Here is a 21088-nt window from a genome sequence, read left to right on the forward strand (position 1 = left end):
CTCGAGGCGTAGCAAGTGCTCAAGCCTGCCCGACATTGCGCGGCCATCGGTGATCTGAGTAACGATCAAAAGCTTGCGGGTGTTCCTGTGGCTGCTCTGTATCAGCAAGAGACATTGGCGCAACACTGTAAATTAGCAGTGACGAAGAGCGAGTGCAACAAATTCCGGGTGCGCACCACCAACACACCACTAGAAGTCAACCCGTCGAGACCCGTCAGCCGTCGGCCAGTCTTCGGTTTACGATGGTCCGATCGAAAGAAGGATGCGCGGCAAGGATTTGGCAGTTGGGCTTGCTGTGATTCGGCGGAGGGGTTGGCAGTTTGCGCCCGTTGGACAGGGTTGCCCAGGATAAGGTACCGTATCCAGGTTTTGGGGTCATGAAGGCTGCCAGGACCTCGGCCCCGTCCGGCCGCAAGCGCAAAGACAGAGCGCAGTCGGGAGAGAGAGAGAGAGAGAGAGAGGGGCACGGGAGGGGTCGCGCGGTGGGTTGAAATCCCAGAGCTGAAGTCTGCCAGCCTCAGAATTTTGTGGCTGACTAGAATGTGCGTGTCATGAAAGCACAGAGGCTTCGGAGTTTTGATCGTCTGGTGCCTTGCTCAACGCTTGGTTGCCTCTGCTCTGCCTGCGAGCGCGCGTCTCTTGAATGGCGATGCAAACTGTAAGCGGTGCTGGCTTACTGAGCGGATGGCGAGAGCCTGGGATGAGACGACATGCGCCGGGCGGATAATAACAGGATGCCTTGCAGTAGCAGCATGTTGCAGATGCACGTCGTTGTTGGCGCCAATATCTGGCAGGTCACGCTTGGGAGAGCGGAAGCCAGTCGTGTGTGGCGCGGCGGTACAGTGGCACGGCAGAGCGCTTGACGAGATGATGTCGCACGCTGTTACTTTCGTCTAAGGGATGGCCGAATGCCGCGAGTGTAGATCAGCATTGGTTCTGTGGACGTCCAGTTGGTCGGATGGGGATTGGCAGTTGGGATGAGGATGAGGTGCATACAGACGGATACCGTTGACACCTTGCACACAGCTGGACATGGGGAGGAAACATAAAAAAAAACGTTTCTCCAAGCACCCAAGCTGGAAAACCGGCTCGCCCAAACCTGAATGGAACCAAGCCAACTGGAACTTGGCCTGTTCAGAGCCTCTCCCCCGCTTGCCCTGGAACCGCTATTGCTTCCATTCCCAATGCAACCCTTCCGGGAGGCCACCCAAGCAAGCTGACCATCCCTGGCGAACAGCTCCATCAGCCAATCCCGCTGGTCTGGCTCGACAGGGGGGCGCTGCCCTGGCGTGCTGTAGACGGCTCCCCGCCCGCCTCAAGTGTCCAGTCAGAAGTGTTTCCTGCTTCTCCCCCAGCTGAACAATTACGTCGTTATCCGCAGCCAAGTCCACGGGCCACATTACCTTTGAGCAGAGCAATTCCCTTTCCTCCACATTGGCTCGAGTGGAGTGAGGGCGGCGCTATTCTATTTGGGCGAGCTTTTGTGAGACTTGGGTCGGCAGCACTTCAGGTCAGCTCGGCTTCGAGATGTGGTTTAGCTGTCCACTGTTGTGTATGGAGGAGGCAGGTGTTTGCCAAGAAACACAGAGCACTGCGCACCTTGAGTGGAGGTACCTGAGGTCGGTCCTCTGCTAGCGCTGAACTGAAGCAGCTTCGTCTCGTCCCATCATCTCGTTACACCTTGCACATCGATTGCACCTGTCCTCGCACCTGCACCGCCTTGCTTCCAGTCGTGTCGTTTGTGCAGCAGCCGGCTTTTGTGCCAGCCCAGCAGCTTCTTCTGCTTCTTCTGCTTCTTCTTCTTCTTCTTCTTCGGCCCCCAATTGCTACCTTGCCAGCAGCTCCCACCTGTGCCGCCTCCACGCCACGGAGACGCCGCTAAGCTAAACCTGACGGGCCCGTAGCGACCCTGACGTATCTGAGCCAAAACTCCATCCAACCTTTGGCCTTTTCCCTTCTCTGCCACCGAACCTCTCGCCTTTTTCTCGCCGTTTGCTTTTTAGCTTCCCGCCTTGTTTCTCTTCCACCCTTCTGTTCTAACCTCCACATTCTCACCACTAGTACGACAGACTACTGGCCGACCAGCCACAGTCCGGCCTTGCTGCATTCACTCCCTCCCTCCTTTTCCCTTTCTTCGCAGATCCCATCTATCGTCTCTTTTTAGTCCGAGACCCTCCCGAGACCCTCGTTGCCCTCCTTTCCCCTTCTAAAGTTGCTTGTTCTCCATCTTCCCACAAATCCCCAAGCCGACCAGGCCATCGGTCCACGTCATCCACCCGGCACCCGCGAACCCTCTATGTGTCGACACGGAATCACGAGCTGAGTGCCTTGCCAATTGACCGCGACGCCGCACACACAGCTGCGAGAAGCAGCGCCCAGATCTCGCCGACATGGCTTCCACCGAGAAGGAGAAGAACGAGCTCAAGGTCCAGGGCGTCGTTGAGGCTGCCCAGGACCCTGAGAGCAACGTTTCTGCCGACGACGCGCAAAAGAAGATTGTCGAGGAGTCCAAAAAGGCCGGTATCACGGCCTTCACTTTTGATCCCGATGCGAGCCCCGAAGAGAAGCGCGCCCAAGCTGCAGCCGTGAGTCGCGCAACCTTATGTAAACAACCCCGGAGCTTGACTGACTGCTTGTGAACAGGCTGTCCCTCCCGGCTTCCACTCCCAACGAACAAAGGGCATCTCAGTCGTCACTGACGTTGCCGACTCGAGCGCTCCCGTAACCGACCTCCCCGAGCCGACCAAAGCTGGTGCCATTGAGGTTGTCAAAGATAAGGACGGCAAGACACTTAATTCGGGCGAACACCCAGAAGGTGTCGAGGAGGAACCCTACACTAGAACTGGATGGGCTCCTCAGTTTGGCTGGCCCAAGGATGGCGTTCACGATAGCGTGAGTCTCCTGGATCACTCCACCTGGCTCGAGAGCAACATCCCGGACAAATTCTATGGCGACTGGTACCACAATGCTGCCATTATCGTCTTTGCCTGTATTTCGTCCTGGCTGGTCGCGGTCTTGGGCGGCGGTTTGGGCTGGGTCTTCATCCTTATGGCAGTCTGTTCCACATACTACCGCACCTCCATCCGCCGGGTTCGGCGCAACTTCCGCGATGACATCAACCGAGAGCTGTCCTTGAAGAAGCTCGAGACTGAGGTCGAGTCTCTCGAGTGGATTAACTCGTTCATGGTCAAATTCTGGCCAATCTACCAACCCGTCCTCGCTCAGACCATCATCAACTCGGTTGACCAGGTTCTGAGCTCAGCCACTCCCGCGTTCCTGGACAGCTTGAAGCTCAAGACGTTTACACTGGGATCCAAGCCGCCCCGCATGGAGCACGTCAAGACCTATCCCCAGGCCGGAGATGACACCGTCATCATGGATTGGAAGTTCAGCTTCACACCCAATGACACAGCGGATATGACTTTCAAGCAGATAAAGAACAAGGTCAACCCGAAGGTCGTTCTCGAGATCAGAGTCGGAAAAGCCATGATTAGCAAGGGTCTCGACGTCATTGTCGAAGACATGGCTTTCTCCGGCATCATGCAGCTCAAGATCAAGCTGCAGATTCCTTTCCCTCACGTCGAAAAGGTGGAAATGTGCTTCCTCGAAAAGCCCGTGATTGACTACGTCTGCAAGCCCCTCGGAGGTGAAACGTTCGGATTTGACATCAACTTTATTCCCGGTCTGGAATCCTTCATCCTTGAACAAATCCACGGCAACTTGGCTCCCATGATGTACGCGCCCAACGTCTTCCCTATCGAGGTTGCCAAGATGCTTGCCGGCACTCCGGTCGATCAGGCCATTGGTGTTGTGGCCGTCACGCTCCACGGAGCCCAAGGCCTCAAGAATCCTGATAACTTCTCGGGCTCTCCTGACCCCTACGCTGTTTTGACCCTGAACCGGCGCCAGGCACTTGCCAAGACTAAGCATGTGAAGGATACCTCCAGCCCTCGTTGGAACGAGACCCACTACATCATCATTACCTCCTTCAACGACTCGCTTGATATTCAAATCTTCGACTACAACGATTTCAGAAAGCACAAGGAGCTTGGAGTTGCCTCCTTCCCTCTGGACAACGTGGAGGAGCTCGCCGTGCATGAGAACGAAAGACTGGAGGTCATTGCCGATGGAAAGGCTCGTGGCTTCGTGTCCTGTGATATCAGGTTCTTCCCTGTCTTGGAGCCTAAGAAGCTGGAAGATGGCACTGTGGAACCCCCGCCTGAGTCCAACACTGGTATTTTGAGGTTCACCGTCGAGCAAGCCAAGGATCTGGACGGCACCAAGAGTCTTGTCGGCCTCCTCAACCCTTACGCAACCCTCCATCTCAACGGCAGAGACATCCACCACACGAAGAAGCTCAAGAGAACGAACAACCCTATCTGGGACAACGGCTCAAAGGAAATGCTTATCACGGACAGGAAGAATGCCAAGCTTGGCGTCACGATCAAGGACGACCGTGATCTCACCGGTGATCAGGTCCTTGGCAAGTACCAAATCAAGCTTGAGGACATGATGGAGTGTATGGAGAAGGGCCAGGAATGGTTCCACTTGTCCGGCGTTCAGACCGGTCGCGTCAAGATGATGGCACAGTGGAAGCCTGTTGCACTGTCTGGTATTGTTGGTGGTACCGGCGGCTACGTCACCCCGGTAGGTGTCATGCGCTTTCACTTCAAGAACGCTCATGACCTCCGCAACTTCGAGACCCTCGGCAAATCTGACCCGTACGTGCGAGTGCTTCTGTCCGGCATTGAGAAGGCGCGCACGGTTACTCACAAGAACACTCTTGACCCTGAGTTCGATGAGGTTCTCTACGTCCCAGTCCACTCTGCTCGCGAGAGACTGACTGTCGAGGTCATGGACTCCGAGAAGATGGGCAAGGATCGCAGCCTGGGTCTCGTCGAGGTCTTTGCCGGCGACTACATCTCACAGGCGGAGAATGGAGAATTCAATGTGCACGACCAGAAGAAGATCATTCAGGGAGGCCTGCAACTTCATGGCAAGGGTATTGCGAAGGGTGTTTTGACTTACAACGTGGCATTCTACCCCTGCCTAAACGTCGCCGACCCCGAGGATGAGGAGGAAGAGCAAGCAGAACCATCGGCTGAGAAGGCTTTGGAAGGCGCGACTCGTTCTGCCGAAGCTGGCAAATTCAGCTCACTCGAGCAGAAGAAAGCCGACGAGAAGAGGCACAGCGGAGCGGAGCTTGAGCCAAGCCCGCCCAAGACCCCGGTCACACCGGTTTCGCCAACCATGCCCAGAAAGTCCAAGGACGAGAGCGGACCCCCCAAGATTCGACTCTCTCCCCAGGAGCTGCTCAAGTACGAGTCTGGTCTTCTGATCTTCAAGCTGATGGAGGCCGAGATGCCGGAACACAACACGCACTTGGAGGTTTGGGTTGACGACATGGCTTTCCCGTCATACACATCGTCAGCAGCTAAGCACAAGAAGCACACTTTCGAGGAGATCGGCGACTGTTTCATTCGAGAGCTTGACTTCTCTCGCTTGACGCTCAAGGTGCGAGAGAAGGGGGACAAGATTGAGGGTAGCGAGAAGGACAAGGACCACACCATGGCAAAGCTTCAGGGCAACACCTTGGACACGCTGAAGCAGTGTCTGGTAAGTCATCAGCCATAGTTTGTTAAGAATTAAGGACTAACCGAACATCAGAACAACCCCACAACACTCAAGTTGAAGGACAAGGAGAATCGCCCAAGCAGCGTCAAGGTCAGCCTGAAGTACATTCCTGTCAAGATGCAGCTCGACCCGAGTGAGAGTATCAACAACATGGGAACGCTTCGTGTGGACGTCCTCGACGCCCAGGATCTTCCTTCGGCAGACTCCAACGGAAAGAGTGACCCTTACTGCAAGTTCGAGCTCAACGGCGAGGACGTGTACAAGACCAAGGTTCAGAAAAAGACGTTGCATCCCGCCTGGAACGAGTTCTTCGAGGTTCCCGTACCATCAAGGACGGCAGCCAAGTTCAAGGTCACGGTGTGGGATTACGATTTCGCTGACAAGCCGGATTTCCTTGGAGCTGCCGACATCAATCTTGAACAGCTCGACCCATTCAGGCCGAGCGAGAGCCGCTTGATACTTGACGGCAAGTCGGGTACAGTGAGATTGAGGATGCTTTTCCGGCCGTCGTACGTCACTCGAACACGACAGGGCACATCTACCTTCTCCGGAACGTTCGCAGCTCCTGGCAGAATTGTCACCGGTGTTGTGGGAGCGCCCATCAAGGTTGGTGGTGTCGTTGGACACGGTGTTGGCAAGGGGGCTTCCTTCCTCAAACGGGGCTTGTTTTCCAAGAAGGATGACGACTCCGATGGACCCTCGTCAAGCTTCAGCGAGATCCCGACCATTGTTGAGAATGGCAGTCCGCCTGGCCCGACTCCCGGGCTCGGTCTCAAGAGAGCGACTGGCTTTTCCACGTCTGATGGCAGCGATTCCACAGATACGCGACCCGGAACCTCTTCCAACGGCAATGGTTCGACCCTAGGTGGCCACAACCGCACCAAGAGCAACGGTGCGGCCTCCGTTCATAGCCTCAACCCTGGCTCCCCGGGCTCTGGAAGTGCCACGTTCACCGTGGTTGCTGCCAAGGGCTTCCCGCCTTCAGCTGACTTGTACGTCGTCATCAACCAGTTGGCACCGAAACCGAAGGTCATTGGAAAAACCAAGCACCACAAGGATGCTACAGGCTTTGTCAGGTACAACGAGACTTTTAAGAGCACTTGCACTGCCGACACTCAATTCAAGATTGAGGCCAAGGGCGAGCATAAGTTCAGTAGCGATGACGACTTGGGTGAGGCTCTCTACTTCGTCGATGAGAGTGGCGCGGAGGCCGAAAAGGAGATCAAGGTCGGCAGCGGATCAGTTATCATCAAGAGCAACTTCATCCCTTCCGCCGAATCTCTAGAGCCTGGAAGCCCCAAGTCAATCGTTCGCCGCAGCTTCATGGGCAAGAGAGAAAGTCGAAGCAGGGAAGGAACACCGACGTGATTGCACCTTCGGATTATACTTTCCACGAACGTTTCTCCTGAATTTCTAGCAGTTCTTTTCTTTTGAAATCAAAAGCTCCTGATCGCTTTCAGATACCTCCACGCCGTTGGGTGGCTAGTTTCATCCAATGATGGATCTCTTTTTATTGTCTTGATTTCGAGGGTATGGAGTCGGAGGTCAAAGCAGGATGGATGGATGGGAGGATGGCGAATACGGGCAGACAGAATATTGCAGAGATTTTTGCAGTTGCACTTGCCGGCAGAGTACTTTCTTAGCTGCGCTGTAATTAATTACATTCAAATGTGCAAAACCATATTCAAGTTGATATGAGCAAATTCGTGTGGTTGCATGCCGTGGGGAGAGGTTTGGTTACTCTCCATTACATCTTCAATGTGAACCTACAGAGGTACTCATCGATATTGAATTATGTAATCAGAGTGGTGCACGGACGACACGTACCTGCAGTAAGGGCCAATCTGAATCAGGCAACAAGGCATCAGTTAGCTACGCAGTTTCCCTGCTGAAGCTGTCCGTGACGCGAGCATGGAGCTGCCTGAGCTGGCTCCCCGAGTTAACCACAAAGAGCGCCCCATCGTCCATTCCAACGCCCGACCTCACCTCAACCCTTCCACAACCACCGCTCACCCACCGACGAGAATCGACGATTCCGATACACACAACTACCAATCCAACGAAACTCGTCCAATTCGCCTCACCGAATCGTCGAGATGGACAGCCTCGTGGCCAAGTACAGCCGCCCGGCGTACGAGCAGCACAACACCTTCCGGGACGATGAGCAGGAGGACCTCGAGCTCATGGGCGAGGCCCCGCCCTTGTCTCTGAAGTTTGCTATGCCTCCCGTCGCACATGTGAGTTGATGTCTTTCAAGCCGAGATTGATGTTGGAAGGGAAGCAGTACTGACATCCCCGCCCCCTCATCACAGCCCTCCTCCTGGCTCCGCGCAGCAACAGATGACCGCGCCAACCCCGACTGCCCCATCAAGATCGCCCACGGAACGACAACGCTTGCCTTCCGCTTCCAGGGCGGAATTATCGTCGCCACCGATTCCCGTGCCACCGCCGGTAACTGGATCGCCTCGCAAACGGTCAAGAAGGTTATCGAGATCAACAGCGTTCTGTTGGGCACCATGGCCGGCGGTGCCGCCGACTGCCAGTACTGGCTCGCCTGGCTCGGCATGCAATGCCGTCTCCACGAGCTCCGCCACAAGCGCCGCATTTCCGTCGCTGCCGCCTCCAAGATTCTCGCCAACCTCGTCTACTCATACAAGGGCATGGGTCTCAGCATGGGAACCATGTGTGCTGGTGTCACCAAGGAGGAAGGCCCCGCGCTCTACTACGTCGACTCAGACGGCACTCGTCTGGCCGGCAACCTCTTCTGCGTTGGCAGTGGTCAGACCTTCGCCTACGGTGTCCTGGATGCCGAGTACCGTTACGACCTGACGGACCAGGAGGCTCTGGAGCTCGGAAGCCGCAGTATCCTGGCCGCCACCCACCGTGACGCCTACTCTGGTGGTTTCATCAACCTCTACCACGTCAAGGAGGAGGGCTGGGTCAAGCACGGCTTCAACGACACGAATCCCATCTTCTGGAAGACGAAGCTGGAGAAGGGCGAGTTCACCAACGTCACGGCCGACTTGGATTAGGAAAGGGCGCGAGCAATTGATGATGCTGTTATGAAGAACCCCGGGCACCCCTGACAATTACACTCGGTACTTGCGTTGCCAGAAGAACGGCAAGTTAGAGGGTAAGCTTCCAAGGAAGACACTCGGGCAGTTGGTAACGGGTTAAATGGTCATGACCAGCGAGAGGAGACAGCTAAGCTTTGGAGGCATTGGCATCCTACGAAGGTGCGGATGTCTTGTAACTTGTAAACTAGACCATGATACAAGTGCATTCTTATGATTTTTCAGTTTTGGTACAATGACGTTTAAGGCATTCGTATACACAGTGTGGTGAAAGGCTGAAAGGGGGGTATCATGACTTCTGTCCATCCCTTCTCACCCAGCCGCGAACGCCAAGGATACCGCCCTCGTCGCTTGCCGCATCAATCGACCACTTCTTCATTACAGACACGGACAGATCACTCTCCCAGCCGGCCTCGTACATCTCCATGCCAGTCCAGGCAATCATGGCTGCGTTGTCCGTACACAACGCCGGTGGCGGTGCCGTAACTCCTACATGCTCGAACCCGCGAACATTGAGCATCTTTCGCAACAAGTACATCAGGAAGCGGTTGCTCGCGACACCACCGCTCACCACCAGCGTCTTCAATGCATCTTTCAGCTCCGGCTCCGCTGCGAGGACGAGGAACACACGGGTGGCCAGGTGCTCGAACAGCAGACGCATCGCGGCGCGCGCGAGAACCCTCCGCTCGTCGAGGGTCATGTCGACGCCGCCCGCCTCTGTGATCCTGCGGATCTCGCTGCCTATCCCGGCAAAGGCGTATGAGAGGTCGCGCGACCCGGCCAGCGGGGGGTGGAGTTGCCAGTGGTACGGGGCCGGGGCGACGTATGTTGCAATCTCGTCGCGGCGGTATGTTGGCGGGGTGTATTCGTAGTCGTAGTCGGGGTTTTGGCCGGTGGGAAAGGAGTCGGGGAAGGCGAAGCGTTCGAGGAGGGCGCCATACATCACGTCGGTATGTGCGGCGAGCATGTCGGCGGGGAGGATGTGGCGGGCGGCCTTGTCCAGGGCATCGCCGACGGCGACGTCCTGCGTCGAGGCCAAGATGCGGTGGTCTGTCAGGGAGCGGGAGTGCACGAGCTGGGTATGTCCTCCTGATACCAGCAGCGTCAGGAAGGGGAACTCTGGTTGGCCGCGCGCAGTGCTGGTGGTGGCATCTTGCTTGAGGGCGGAAACGAGCCGTGGGGTGAGAGCGTGGGCTTGCATGTGGTTCACGGCGACGAGGGGCACCTGCCATGCCGTCGCGAGACCCTTTGCGGTCGAGAGGCCCGTGGCGAGGTTCGAGGACATGCCGGGCCCGCGCGTGACGGTTATGAAGTCGGGCTTCTGGCGGGGGACGCCCGAGACGGTAATTGTCTTGTTGTCATCGGCCGGCGGCGGGAGGGAGGCGAGGGACTCGGCGATCAGGGGCGCGAGAGAGGCGTCGTGGCCGGCGAGGGCGGCCGGGGGCCAGATGCCCCCGAAGGCTCGGTGGTCGGAGGTAATTTTGCGGTTGAAGTGGAGGTTTGCGCCGGCAGGCGTCTTGGAGAGGAGGGCTACGCAGGTGTCGTCGCATGATGTTTCGATTGCGAGGGTGAGGAGGTTACGGCGATGGTGGGAGGAGGTAGCCCTGTGGACCTGTCGGCGGAGGAGAGCGCGCCATTGTGTTTGTAGGGGGGGTGGGCGCATCGGGAGTGTGCGATTTGCGTGGTTCGGGTGGTAGGCAGATGAAAGATTGGGAGGGTGGTGGTGACGGAGAAGTTTGGAGCTCTTATCTTATCGGGAATGGAGCTCACCGAGGTACACCGACTTAGACGCACCACACCGAGCTGCCCGTGGCACTACAATAATTGTTCCAATCTGACAACGACATCAATTGCGAATGCATAATTCAATGAGTATTTTAGATTCAGTCTGGCTTTTGTGAAGCTACGCGACTACGTTTCCCACACGTAGAGGTGCGTAGAGAGAACGACCACAAAAGACATAACTAGCAAGAGGTGACGATAGAGACGATAACAGAGATAACAACAACTACAGTAACAATAGACGACAATAGAGACGACAATAGAGATAACGACATCAGACCTATTAGTCACAGAGACAATAACAGTAGAGACAACGATCGAGACGACGACGGAGATGACGACGACAAACACAATAGGGACGACAATAGAAGAGGTAAAAGTAAACCCAATAAAGCAAACCATAGGAAATATAGAGACCCCAGCATATTTAGAATAAGGCATCTCATATTTTGACGTTTGTTGTATTGCCATAATACGCGCCGTGGACTTACTATGTGCCCAAGGAGCCAGCTAGTTGGCTCATAATAAGAAGTGCTCGCTCCTGGACTCGAGAATGACAATGACCACAAATTTTATGAAACATATCCTCGATGCCATGCGGGCGAACGTAGGGCGAGGACCTAGTCACATTGCCCTAGATTTCCGAACCTCCAATTATGCTCAGACATCAAATCTCACAGACAGTCACGGTCAGGTTTTCTCAAGTTCTGCAGTTGTGTCGTCAATTCATTACGTCTAGTTGCCAGACGGCTTAACATCACCCATGCCCTCGCCGTAATCCTCCTTCAGCACCTTGCCGCCAACCTCGAGCGGGTGGCTCTCCTGCAGCACGTACAGCATCCTCGCCCAGCCGGTCTCGCTCACGTTCTTCCACGCGTGGTTGGTGCCGCGCTGCACGGAGACGTCGCCCCTCTTCATGCGGCGCACCTCGCCCGAGTCGAGCACGAGGTCGATCTCGCCCTCGAGCACAACGCCGTAGTCGAGGCTGACGGTGCGGTGCATCGGCGAGAGCGAGCCGGGCGGCATGTCGACGATGCGCATGACGCTGCCGCCGGGGATGACGATGCCGGGCGGGTTGGCGAGGCGCTCGGCGTACGAGGAGATGTCCGCGTTGCCCGTGAAGGAGGCGGGCGTCTGCTCCGTCGTATAGCCCAGGTAGAACTTTGCGTTGCCGCCGACGGTCTGTTGGGGGATCTCCTCGGGCAGGGAGGTGTTGAAGATGGCCTTGCCCTCGGGGTTATGGTCTGTGATGAAGCGCTGGGGGCGGCGGAGGTCGCTTGGGGGTGCGTTGGATGCCATTGCGGTTGATTAATGTGGTTTGTTGGTTCTCTGATGCTCTTGATCAGGCTGTTTATTCAGTTCTCAGAAGCTTCGATTATGTTTTAGGGAGCGGAGGGTTTATGACGACACAGGCACAATTGAGACGAAGGGACCAGGCTAATCAGATGCGAGCTTGACAGAGAGGCGGCATTCTTCTACTCCCCTAAATCCAGCTTCAAACTTAATAATCAGCTTTCCCGTCTGATACAACCGGTGTGTGTAGCTCTTTTCCCCGCTACCGCGACACCATTGAGGCACTGCCGAGAGCATCCCGAGGAGCGAGTGATGCAGGCGCCGACCGTCACGGCGGAAAGTGGAGGCGGGACCGGAAAGAGGGGGAATGTCGCTGACACTGATACGGGATGAGAGGTGGATGGGGTGGGGAAAGGGGACGAAGAGTGGTTTGTGCGGGGATGGGAAGGCGGCGGACGCTAGGTATGGAAACTGTATCCTAAAATCCCGGCAAATGGATATTGAAACTGGGGAAAGGTGTCTTTTTGTTCCTTTGCCCTTTCAATGGGTCTGGTTTCGTATGTAGCTTGTGTGGGTCGTGAGTGGCGGTCTTTGACTTCGGACTCTTGACGGACAACGCATGATGTGTGACGAACAGCTGAGTCGACATGTCGCTTTCGACAAGACTTACTACACACAAGCTTCTGTGTTCTTCATGTTTGAAACGAACTCCAAATCAGGAATATAAGTCCCGAGGTGACGTTCGTGATCGGTCTCGGGGATGTATTTTGGTCAAAAATGTGATAAAATGTAGTAGAATTGATGACAATAGCGACGACGACGATGGCAGCAACAACGATGGCAGCCGCGACGACGATACTAGCGATAATGAGAATAGTAGCGATGATAACGACAACGACGACGACGACGACGACGATAGTAATAATGATAACGACAACGATACATACTAGGTTATCTCAAAAGTGCGAACGTTGTAATTGTTTGTAATCAACTAAGTATACAGAGTAGGGTATTCGACAGGATGTGATTTTCGCAGCTCGAATGCCACAATCAGCTATGTACAGCGCCTCCCACAGGCATGCCAACATCGTAAAATCACCACCAATGCTTTACTCTATCCTCCTCGCACCGGAAACGTTGGGCACGCCGGTGCCCTCCACCACCTTGGCGCTCACAAAGTCGTAGATGGGCATCTCGGACAGGAACTTCGTAATGTGGTGCAGCGTGGGAAGCTTCTCCCAGTCATGCGCGTCCATCTTGACGGAGACGTCGGACGACCGCGAAACGGCGTGTACCGTGGCGGGTACGTCCCGCGCCTCCTCCTCGTGCGGGACCACACACGCATACTCGGCATCGGCCTTTCCAGGTTCCCCGACGGAGGGAATGTATCGGTACGTTAGGATACCGTAGTCCGCCTCGCCGCCAATGGTGCCGTGCTCCGTCTTCGGGTCGTCCGCGCGCAGCTTGTTGAGCCTGATGTCGGCGAACGTGGCGCCGCGCCACGAGGCCTTCACCCGGGCCGCCGTTGCGTGCAGCTCAAAGTCGATGTCGCAGAACAGCTTCGGCATGCCCAGCTCCTCGCGGCCGGAGACGATGGGGTCTGTGAGGCTCTCGAACAGCACGGACAGGTGGGTGCCGTTGATCGTGCTGCCGTCCTTCTTGACGTACTCGATGCCGTGGATGTAGAGGCCCAGGTGGTTGTATCCGCCGCCGCCGAGCCAGGACATGTTGTTCAGCCTGGTGACCGATAGAGAGGCGGCGCAGACGGTGCCCGGGGCTTTGAAGCGGAAGGAGTCGGTGGGGAGGATGGTCTCGAGGAAGGTTCGTGAGGTGAGGAACTTGACGGACATCGTGGTGAATGTGCGCTCAATGTCACCGGGCTGTCGGCGACCGAAAGCGTCTTGGCGAGGACCCGGGAAAGGGCCGTAACCGACGGGCATGCGCCAGTAGAGGTCCTTCTTCCTCGACCACAGCCATCGATTGTAGACCTTTGTTGCGTGGTCGTGTTCGTCGTGGCCAAAGTTGTAGTTTTGGTAGGTGTTCACTGGAGCTTTGTGAGCGCATGGTGGGATACGTCGTCTTGAAGATCAACTTACTCTCGACAGCCGGTGGAGCACCTGGAATTCTGTCTTTGCCGGCTTGACGGGAGTACTCCTGAATAGCATGTGCGCGGGTCAAGCGAATTTGTTGGTAGAGGCTGAGTCGTTCCGGTACGTCCTCAGGAGAAGTTCCCTTGGGAAGCACGACCGCCAGCGCGGCGCCGTCTTCCATGGCCTGGCCTGCTCCCTGACCTTGGTCTGTCTGGCTGTTAGCATATCGTACATGTTGTCCAAGATTTCAACGTACGAGGCGTGAAGGGGTGGGCGGCATCTCCCAGCAAAGCAAGCTTGCCGTTTGTCCACGACTCCATAGGGTCCATGTCTAGCAGCTGCCAGACATTCACTTCATCGGGGTGCACCTTCTTGATCAATTGCAAAAGAGCCGGGTCAAAGTCTTGGTAGACCTTTAGAAGTTGCTCGATTGAGCCCTTCTTGTTCCACTCTGGAGCGTGTTAGTACTTAAAGACAAATGTGACGTCCAGGGCATACCGTCGCTAGCTGTTGCGTGAGACTCGGTGTCAGGGTGGATGCACACAAAGTTCAACAGCTGGTTGTCGTTGCAGGGGTAGATGACGATGCGTCTGTCTGTCCCAAACCAGATACCGAGCTGGTTGTGCTTGTCGATGAGAGGAGCGGTGACGGGGTCCTCCTCGACGATGGCCCGGGGAATGAGGAAACGGAAAGCCGCCTTGCCTGAGCGGAACAGCTTCGGGTCGGTGCCCGTTACGTATTTCCTCGTCTTGGACTGAACACGATCTCAGCTTATTGCCCCAAAATGATGGCCCATTAAAACTTACATAGATACCGTCAGCGCCGATAATGACATCCGCCTGGATCGTCGTTCCATCCTCCAGCTGAAGAGTGCCCTTCTCCGGGTCGGCGCCAACTATCTTAGACGCAACATGAACCTTTGCTGGGGTGCTAACGCCGTCTTCCGCGGTAGCCACACTTCGGATCTCGTTATGGAGATAGGCACGGTGAACCAGCTGCCACGGGTGCTGCCACTGGCCCTTGTGCTTGGTGATATCCACGTCGAAGCCGCCCTTGTTGTTCTGGTCTCGCTCCTTGAAGTGATTCGCCGGGTTGCCACCAAAAGTTTCGGCGTAGATGCCCCACCGTCTCAGCAGTCCGTTTGAGTTGGGCGCCAGATGTACCGCCGCGCCAGTCTCGCTGTTCAGTCTAGATTGCTCGTACAGCTGGGATCCCGCGATTAGCTCACAAACGAGGTGCGTGGGAACCAAGAGATCCATACATCCCCCTGGTGACCCTGTCGTCGGAGTGCGATTGCAGCACTCAGACCTCCAATACCGGCACCCACGATGGCAATTTTGAGGGGATGAGGATAATCGCCGACGAGGGGACTCGAGTACACGCCATTTGGGCGCTGGGCCTCACCGTTGACCAACATGATGTCGACGTGGTCCTTATTGTGATTTTGTGAAGTCTTGCGGGATGTGAAACACGGATGATTAGTATGAAGGGTGGAAAGCCTTGGAAGAATGTGAATGAGTGAAGGGAGGGCTGGGATTAAAGCTGCATATGAAATAATCGCCCAAGAGACCAATTATAACCCACCCGGGCACCCAACTTATGAGAAACATGTGCAGAGAAGAGCAGGGCGAGAGGCAGGGCTAGTCGGGCTTGCAGGCCGTCATCTCAAACGCTCCCGGTCGGCTGCGCATCGATCGTCGCGCTCGTACTCGGCCCCTCCCTGTTCCCCCAGCGCAACCACCACGACGTCTGTCACTTCTCTCTCCAGGCTTCTTCGGATCGAACGCAAAATGCCACCACACCCGCCAAGACCAGCCGTTCGAAGTAGCAGTCTAGCAGAAAAGAACAACCCCGAGTGCATCTACCGTTCCATCGGGATGCCTCAGCTCGTCCACGGGGGCTGGCTTGGTCCCTTTCCTTGGCCCGCGTGCCTCTCCCCCGCATTTGGCCGGGCGGGAAGCCGGAAGCACGGCGGGGGAGGGACCAATTTGGAGCTTTACCGTCTTTGTCCTGCTGCTTCGCAGTAGATGATCCTCTGTTGCTGTGAAACCTCGTCCACAACTAGACGTTGATATGCATAACGGCCCAGCGGCATGCCGGCTGGGATGGTCCACAGGGCGAATAGAGGCAAGGCGGCAGCCGCACTAGAAATTGAACGTTGCCGAGTCGAAGGTGGCATGGCGGGTGTTGATTTGTCCATCACCGGTTCTTGGTGGCTGTTAGTGTTCCGGGGAGTTTTAGGGACGATGGAGGGGTAGCGAGCAAAAGACCGGCTTGTGGGGGTGGAGCCACCACACTCTGCTGTGTGTAAGGTATGGTGTGGTGTCTGCTGTCGCTGTCAGTGCTGTCTGACATGAGTACAAACAAATGACCACCAGAGACACTTCAAGTTTCCAGCCCCCCATTCTTCCTTTCCCAACTACAGCGCCAAGCCAAAGTCTTCAGTCATGTCGTCCGGCGTGTTTCGCCGATGCTCTTCATCTCCTGCATGTTATGAGTGGATGTCTTTGACGCCGCCGGACGTAGTGGGATGAAGTGAACTCAATCCCGTGAGATCGAATACCACTTGAACGGCCTCGTGGCAAGCTGCCAGGCTTCACCTTGCTTTTCTTGCCGCCTGTCGGGCTGTTTTCCCGAGGACGCACCATCGAATGCCTTGTGCGGCAAGCAGAAACGTGTATGACAAGCTGAACTGAACGTACGTGGAACCCTCGGGATCCGTGCCCCTGTCCCTCCCGTCTCGGTCGCGGTAAGCAATCGGCTCCGGCGCGCTTACCCCGCCCCGATACCGCTCCGAGACACCACCAAAGCCGGGCCACCCCTCCTCTCCCCTTCACTCACCACAACACATTTCCGGATCGGACGAACTCATTTACACTCCGCTCCGTCCGCCGTTGCTTTTTCGCATTTTGACAAATTCTCACTAACAAAAACCAAGGATCCACAGAACCCCCCCCCCCTAGAACATGGCCCCGATCCCCTCCGCCCTCATCACGGCCGGCAGCGCAGGCCTCGGCGCCGCCACCGCCCGGCTCTTCGCCCGGAACGGCTACAACGTCGTCGTGAACTACGCCAACAACGCCGAGCGCGCGGAATCCCTCGTGCGGGACCTGCGCTCCTCCTCCCCGCTCGCCGCGGACCAGCAGCGCTTCGCGGCCATCAAGGCGGACCTCTCGCGCAAGGACGACCTGGCCGAGCTCGTCCGCGGCGCCGTCGCAGCCCTCGGCGGCCGCCTCGACGTGCTCTTCAGCAACGGCGGCTGGACCCGCATCAGGAACCTCCAGGACCTGGACGAGAACGTCGACGAGGACGACTGGGACCGCTGCTTCAACATGAACGTCAAGTCGCACCTGTTCCTGATGCACGCCGCCCGCCCGCATCTCGACGAGGCCGAGGGCGCCTTCATCACCACGGCGTCCCTTGCCGGCGTCAAAGTCAGCGGGAGCTCAATGGTACGTTGGTCAGTTATGAGCGTTTCCTCCCCTAAGCCCCCGCTGCTGGGTCGTCTTTCCCGCCCAAGGTGGTCACAGAGCGGAGCGGAGAATGGATGGAATGGGCAGGGCCAATGTTCTAAGACGTAAACAGGCCTACGCCGTGACGAAAGCAGCGCAAATTCACCTCGTCAAGGCCCTAGCAATGGCGGCGGGACCCAGGATAAGGGTCAACAGCGTCTCACCCGGCCTCCTCTTGACGGTAAGTCCATCATCAAAGACACCACCACCACCAGATCCATCCATTAGGCCCGCGTAACCCCCACCCTCTGCCCATTTCCCGAAAAGACAAATCGGCTCACTTTTTGGCGCTACCGCGCCGGCGACATGACAGGACTGAGGTTTGCAATTCTCTGAGGAGCAGCGCGAGGCGATGCGCGAGAAGACGAGGCTCAAGAGGCTGCCCACCGTCGACGACGTCGCGGATCAGGTGCTGTGCTTCGCCAAGAGCAGGAGCGTCACCGGCGCCAATGTGGTTATCGACGGGGGCTTGAGCCTCTGAATGGGCGCGGGACTATGGGACATGATGGAGAGGGGCAGGCAGATGGGACAGACGTTGTATTCGTAGGTCAGGTCAGTGACTGGCTGGTCAGTGGTTACACGGACGCGGGATGGATCTCCAGGCAGCAGCAGCAACAATTTGTTGGCCCCCTTACAGACGCAGTAGCAGGCAGGGTGAGCAAGTTAAGGCCAAGGGCAAGAAAAAATCAAGCCAGAAACCATGAATACGGAATGATGGCCAGGTTCTAGCGCCAAGGGTCCAAGGTTGGACCGGGGCAGATGCGAGCACTTCGCGCACTCAGACTCGCAGAGAAGCGCTCGGATTGGCCCCCACCCACCCTGACCTACCTATGCGGCCTAGGTATATGGCCTGCGTAGTCTCGGGTAGGGGTCTTTCTCCCACATCCCGAACCCGAAAGCCACGAACGAAGGGGGCTATCAAAAGGGTAAAATAGCAAGGCGGCGAAGTTTAAAGAAGAGCTCAAAACCGCTGTGTTTCTTGGGAATATCCAGTCATCCAAGTGCCGAAACGCCGTTTCCCTCCCTTTTCCCTGCCATGCGTGGTTGTGTCGTATGCGTCGCGCGTGTGGTTACAAACAGTTGGTACAAACAACTACCTCCTCTCGACATCTTTATGCACACCACTTCTTCGAATCACTCACTCTCCGACCTCCCTGTCCTCGCTCCAATGGATATACGAGACGATCCGCCATTTCCACGACTCATGTCGTATTGCTTTTCCCCAAACGAACATCGGCACCCACATGATCAGGACGGCAGTCGCGATTCCCGCCATCGCCCCGAACGCATTCACGTACCCGGCCTGCTCGATCCATGTGTTTGTGTAGAAGGACAGCAGGAAGCCGAAAAGTGCTACGAAACAGACCGACAAGTCAGCTTTTACCACACGAACATTGGACGAAACAGGACAAGGATGGGATGCCGGCACACTCACACTTGAACCCCATTACCGACAGCGTCACCTCCCCGGTTATAGGTCGGTACGCATCAATGACATACACAGTTGCGATGTTGGTGCCCTGGGAAATGGAAAACGTCACTAGGGAAGAGAGAGGGTGTCAGAAAACGGCAGCAACCAGGATACGCGGGGGCGGGAGAGAGCTTACAGAGTCCCAACCCAATGGTGGGACAGATCCAGTGCAGCTGGTTCGCGATCCCGACGCCGTATAGGATAAGGGCCAGAGGTGTCGATACCATGGAGATGACCATAGCAGGAAGCCGCATTTCCGGATCCCTGATGCCGCCGTTGCGTAACGTGAACCAGTCGGCCACCTTGTCCCCAAGGTGCCCACCCGCTGGGATACCGGCCGCGGCCCCAATGATGCCGGCGATGAAACACAGCCCGATCTGCCAAGCATCGAAACCGTAGGCGGTGTTGAAGGCAGAAGCGATATTCGAAGACACGGCGACAAGGAAACCAACGGTCACGGCTTGCACCAGTGCCGCCCACAGCACGGGCGGGAGGATGATCAGACCCAGGGGCCGCAGAGACAGCTTCAGCAGGCTCTCCTGCGTCAAGGTTTTGTGGAAGATTTTCAGGGACGACAGGTAAGAGTTCTTTCTCGAGCGTGGAAGAGCGTTTTCTGCGTAGCGGGGAGCGAGTTCGCTCTCTGAGCCCACCGAACCAGGCTTGTTGGCGTCGATGGATGCCATTCGGTTCCAGTTGCTCGCCTCGTCTCGCTCGTAGGCCGTCTCGGGGAAGGTGAAGAACGCAAGCGCGAGAACGACACCGATCAAGGCGGCAGAAACCTCGTAAATTACTCTCCAGTCATGGTTGATGGTGATAAGACTGTCAAAAGAGCCTGGTCAGACAAAGTCGAAAGCACTACAGATTCTGAAGCGAACTTGCCCTGAAATCACCAGTCCAAAACCAACTCCTGCGGAGAGGAAAGAAGTATACAAGCTTTGGGGTCGTTAGCCGGATACTGATCAACACCAGCCGGACGCTGTACTCACGCCATGATGGTCCCTCTTTCGTGCAGAAAGAAGACATCAGCGATGGAAATAGGGGCAATGGTCTCTGCCGCACCAGCACCGAAACCCATCAAGATCCGCCCGGCGAGGAAGCCCGCGTACGAGTGTTCAAAGATGAGCCATATCGTGCACACAAAGTAGATCGTATAGCTGGCAACATAGACTGGGCGCCGGCCAAACTTGTTGGCCATGGGCACCCAGAAAAAGTTGCCGACCCCCTGAAGGAGCGCGGTTGTCGTGAAGAAGTACGCCGTCTGGGAGATTGAGTACGACAGAACCGCATTATCTGTAGCCGCAGCCGGATAGAACTCCAGCGCCGTCTCCAGAAGAGCTATTGACGGGCCTATCACGAAGTTATCAGAGATGATGCCTCGTGTATGTGGCTGCGTCTGCCGACTTACCCGCTGCAAGAAAATTGCACATCATCATGGCCACGCAGATCAACCCCGCCATGTAGTATTTGTACCATTGTGGCCTAGATGGGTCAGCCAAAGGCCCCTGGTTTTCACGATCCGAATACCCGGAAACCTACCAGTTCAAAGGGTCATTTGGGTCTGTGGAAGGTTTGGGGATCAAGATGATTTCGTTCGTAGCCTCGTCCCTCAAACGGACATTTCCCAATGTCCTTACTGGTGCCTCCTCCGGAACTGCATGCCTCGCGACGTGATCATCCATTGCTAGGCTCTGCTGTTTGTGTGTCTGTGTGCGCGCGAGTTGCAAAGCGGTTGGAGCCGCCTTCGTTGGAGGGTCCTCGAGGGAGGATATGGGGACTTGAGGGAGGTGCAACGCTCTTTGCAGACGGAAGAGTCGGGTAGTGTCTGAAGACTGCCCGCAGGAAGTCGGGGAGTAGTAAAGAAGTGGCTACTCCCCGGCTCAAGGGACGGCCGCGATCGATGAAACAATCGAAGCCTGAGCTATCTGCCGTGTCGATCGTTCAACGTTGTTGCATCAAAGGGAGGTCTAGACGGAGGCGCGTGGCTCTACTGGCGCTCTGCGCAGACACGCACAAACGGCATAGGTTTAAGCTTTGCCTTGTCGGTAGAATATTGATTGGGTTCTGTGGGGAAACAGGGTCCGGAAAAGGGCCGCCAGACGCGGTGATTCGTAGAGATGCCGTGAGGATGCGTGATGTGTGAAGAGGAGGACGGCAGCGAGATGGTGTCGACGAAGCCAGAGGGGATTCGAGGACGAGCAAAAGGGCCACCAAAGACTACCTACCTTGGGTGTT

At 56.3% G+C, this 21088-nt stretch overlaps 7 protein-coding genes across 7 annotated transcripts; 3 read left to right on the forward strand and 4 right to left on the reverse strand.

Annotated features, from left to right (window-relative positions):
• Positions 1–2390: 2390 nt before the first annotated feature.
• Positions 2391–7002, forward strand: GCG54_00004790 (uncharacterized protein; the record flags this gene model as incomplete). Its single annotated transcript, XM_045404834.1, has 3 exons — positions 2391–2585; positions 2644–5616; positions 5668–7002. The coding sequence occupies 3 exons, from the start codon at positions 2391–2393 to the stop codon at positions 7000–7002; spliced, it is 4503 nt and encodes a 1500-aa protein (XP_045262777.1).
• Positions 7003–7730: 728 nt separating this feature from the next.
• Positions 7731–8666, forward strand: GCG54_00004791 (Proteasome subunit beta type-5; the record flags this gene model as incomplete). The annotated part of the gene is made up of 2 exons (XM_045404835.1): positions 7731–7871; positions 7947–8666. The coding sequence occupies 2 exons, from the start codon at positions 7731–7733 to the stop codon at positions 8664–8666; spliced, it is 861 nt and encodes a 286-aa protein (XP_045262778.1).
• A 331-nt stretch (positions 8667–8997) lies between these two features.
• GCG54_00004792 (tRNA N6-adenosine threonylcarbamoyltransferase) lies at positions 8998–10371 on the reverse strand (the record flags this gene model as incomplete). The annotated part of the gene is made up of 1 exon (XM_045404836.1): positions 8998–10371. One exon carries the CDS (start codon positions 10369–10371, stop codon positions 8998–9000), a length of 1374 nt encoding a protein of 457 aa, XP_045262779.1.
• Positions 10372–11225: 854 nt separating this feature from the next.
• On the reverse strand, positions 11226–11789 carry GCG54_00004793 (uncharacterized protein; the record flags this gene model as incomplete). Its single annotated transcript, XM_045404837.1, has 1 exon — positions 11226–11789. One exon carries the CDS (start codon positions 11787–11789, stop codon positions 11226–11228), a length of 564 nt encoding a protein of 187 aa, XP_045262780.1.
• Positions 11790–12892: 1103 nt separating this feature from the next.
• GCG54_00004794 (3-hydroxybenzoate 6-hydroxylase 1) lies at positions 12893–15290 on the reverse strand (the record flags this gene model as incomplete). Its single annotated transcript, XM_045404838.1, has 6 exons — positions 12893–13827; positions 13880–14080; positions 14130–14324; positions 14372–14627; positions 14680–15078; positions 15102–15290. 6 exons carry the CDS (start codon positions 15288–15290, stop codon positions 12893–12895), a joined length of 2175 nt encoding a protein of 724 aa, XP_045262781.1.
• Positions 15291–16836: 1546 nt separating this feature from the next.
• GCG54_00004795 (putative oxidoreductase) lies at positions 16837–17866 on the forward strand (the record flags this gene model as incomplete). Its single annotated transcript, XM_045404839.1, has 3 exons — positions 16837–17325; positions 17459–17566; positions 17723–17866. Coding segments are annotated over 3 exons (741 nt in total), but the record flags the coding sequence as incomplete, so codon positions are not given.
• A 657-nt stretch (positions 17867–18523) lies between these two features.
• On the reverse strand, positions 18524–20685 carry GCG54_00004796 (Protein HOL1; the record flags this gene model as incomplete). Its single annotated transcript, XM_045404840.1, is given in 7 exon segments — positions 18524–18738; positions 18821–18925; positions 18993–19688; positions 19732–19832; positions 19843–20203; positions 20262–20335; positions 20393–20685. Coding segments are annotated over 7 exon segments (1845 nt in total), but the record flags the coding sequence as incomplete, so codon positions are not given.
• Between the last annotated feature and the right edge of the window lie 403 nt (positions 20686–21088).

This window comes from Colletotrichum gloeosporioides (assembly GCF_011800055.1).
Source record: "Colletotrichum gloeosporioides strain Lc1 chromosome Unknown consensus_54, whole genome shotgun sequence".
NCBI classification, from domain to species: Eukaryota; Fungi; Ascomycota; class Sordariomycetes; order Glomerellales; family Glomerellaceae; genus Colletotrichum; species Colletotrichum gloeosporioides.